At 32.0% G+C, this 2,676-nt stretch overlaps 1 protein-coding gene across 1 annotated transcript; it reads right to left on the reverse strand.

Moving 5' to 3' along the window:
* Window positions 1-1,423: 1,423 nt before the first annotated feature.
* Window positions 1,424-1,948, reverse strand: LOC145130861 (uncharacterized). Its single transcript, XM_079065618.1, has one exon. The coding sequence runs from the start codon at window positions 1,946-1,948 to the stop codon at window positions 1,424-1,426; it is 525 nt and encodes a 174-aa protein (XP_078921744.1).
* Between the last annotated feature and the right edge of the window lie 728 nt (window positions 1,949-2,676).

Genomic DNA, 2,676 nt, shown 5'->3' on the forward strand with positions numbered 1-2,676 from the left:
TAATTATCATATTAATCTCTTAATTTTTTATACTTCATCACATATATTTTGATCAAAGTGTTTTCAGGGACGGACTCAGGATTTCGTAGTAGGTGTTGCCGGTGGCACGTAGATGTTGCCGGCGGCACATTTTTCATTTTATGTAGTGGCACAAATGTTGAAAAAACGAAATTTTCGAAATCTTTTACACTGTATCCAAAAAAAATAAGGGGTTGTCAGTGCCACTATGGGCACCATAGTAGAACCGTCCCTCAGTGTTTTCTTTTATTTCTATGTTTCAATGTGCTCTTTTTTTTTTTTTTTTTTTTTTTTTTTTTTTTTTTTTTTGTAATTTTGGGTTCGAATTTTATGCTATACAACTCTTTTGGATAAAACTACTAACATGACAAAAGATATTGAAGATGTGATGTTGTAACCATTTTTTTAGAACGGCTGTAACCAATTTATTCCTTGCCGAGGTAGTAATTATATACTTTACGTCCCATATATTCCCATATATTGAGGTTGTAACTATATACTTGTATACAAGCCTTATAGCTATGAAGATCATTTTAGGACCTTGATTATAAGTGATATAGATACATTTTAATATTGATACATAATACAAATTATAATATATAATAACAAACATGAACATAATTGAATGAATATAAATGAAATGAGATTAACGAACATATAGAAATGAATAAAAATAAAGATTCACGAACGTAAATGAACAAATCAGATAATTGTTCATTTTTTTTTGTTTATTTAAATAAATAAAAATTCTTTTAATGTCTGTCCGTCATTAAATAAACAAACATACATGAACATCCCGTTCGGTTTAGCAGTTTGATGAGTGTTCACTTGGTTTAGGCTCTATATATATATATATATATATATATATATATATATATATATATATATATATATATATATATATATATATATATATAACTTATGCATGGACTTCAACGGCACAGGCGTAATTGAGTGATGTTTTTTTTTATGGAGAGGTGCAACACCATGTCAGAGTAGGTAATTCGTTTTGTCGATGTTTTGTTCACTACTTATGTGAAATCAGTTCTATAATAATAGTTAAATGTTTTATATAATAAAAATTATTAGGAAGAATGTAGCAATTTAGATACGACAACAGTGAAATCATCGATCAACAGTCACAGAAAGTATAAAAAAAGTAATTATAATTAGGTATTTGCTGATTGATGAATAAGAACAAGGTAGATCGTCCACAATATGAACAAAAGAATGAATTCAAGAAGAAAAAACAAAATGGAAAAGGGAGGGAAAAAGAAACCCTAAACAATAAGAACGGTTTCTTGGTTTTTTGCGAAACAAATCCACAAAAGCAGAAAAAGATTGAAATTTAATACCAAGTCAACATTAATAAATAAATACCATTTTGAATATTAATTTGAATTAGTCAGAAGAATTTTCTGGTGGTTGTACTCTTGTTCTCCGACGATGATTCTGACGGTTGTTCAACATGTCCCAATCTCAGCTCAAGGTCTACTTCCCTGTCCGGCGATGGAGAGTTTCCAGGTTGATGAATGTTTCTTGGAACCTCCGAGACGTCGTTGGGGCCAAAAAGTGGGAGTGGTTTCTTTTCATCTTGTTGTGGGTTAGGAAACCAGTTGCCTTGATGAGAGATTGAAAAAGGATTGGTGGTAGTGGTGGCGCTTAATCTTGGACGGGTGAGAGAGGGTGATTCCACGACGGCGTTTGGTAGCGTGGTGGAAGAGGAGTGTTTGAACTTACCTTTGTCCTTCCGGTGGATGTTCATATGGCCTCCAAGTGCTTGTGCATTTGTGAAACCTCTTTTGCAGAAATTGCACTCGTATGATCTTGGTGTGTGGGTTGTAGTTTGCTGTGGTTCTTCTGGGGTGGTTGTGGTGGAAGATTGTTTTGGGTCGTCGGAGGCTTCTGAAGGCGGTTGGTCGGATTCCATTGACGGAGGAGAAAGGCGTTAAAGATGTTTACGGGGTGGTGGTCAAATGATAGATTCAAAGGGTGGTGGGTTTAATGGTTTATAATATAGTAGTATAAGTAATTAAGAGAATGGCCTGCAATCTGGATGTTTGCCGCCGTGATTGTTCTTTGGTTTAATTACTATTTCAAAAATTCTATGTTTGCTTTGCATCTTTGATCTTTTCTAATCATATTGAAACATTTATAAAATTGATTCACTTAATATAAATATTTCGTACTATTTAATAAATATTATATATATATATATATATATATATATATATATATATATATATATATTAAAGTTGTGGAAGAAAGAAACAGTAAACTTGAGATACTTTGTCCAAGTTTGGTCCCTTGATTTATATTCTTTAATTAATTTATTAATGTCCTTTGTTTGTGTTCCATTCAACTTCTCATTTTTTTGGCAGAATTGGTCCCTGTATTATCGTTGGAAGTTAGGAATACTAATTATTATATTATTATATATATATATTAAAGTTGTGGAAGAAAGGAATAGTAAAGTTGGCATACTTTGTCCAGGTTTGGCCCCTTGATTTACATATCCGATCCCTATACTTCTTTAATTAATTTATTCATGTCCTTTTGTTTGTGTTCCATTCAACTTCCCATTTTTTGGCAGAATTGGTCCCTGTATTATTGTTGGAAGTTAGAAATACTAAATTTGGGTGTTTTTTGGCAACTTTG

Source organism: Lactuca virosa, chromosome 8, assembly GCF_052849685.1.
Source record: "Lactuca virosa cultivar CGN04683 chromosome 8, Lactuca_virosa_CGN04683_v6, whole genome shotgun sequence".
Classification (NCBI taxonomy): domain Eukaryota; kingdom Viridiplantae; phylum Streptophyta; class Magnoliopsida; order Asterales; family Asteraceae; genus Lactuca; species Lactuca virosa.

Coding starts and splice junctions, on each gene's coding strand:
- LOC145130861 (XM_079065618.1), bottom strand. CDS start 1,948: ATGGAATCCGACCAACCGCCTTCAGAAGCCTCCGACGACCCAAAACAA.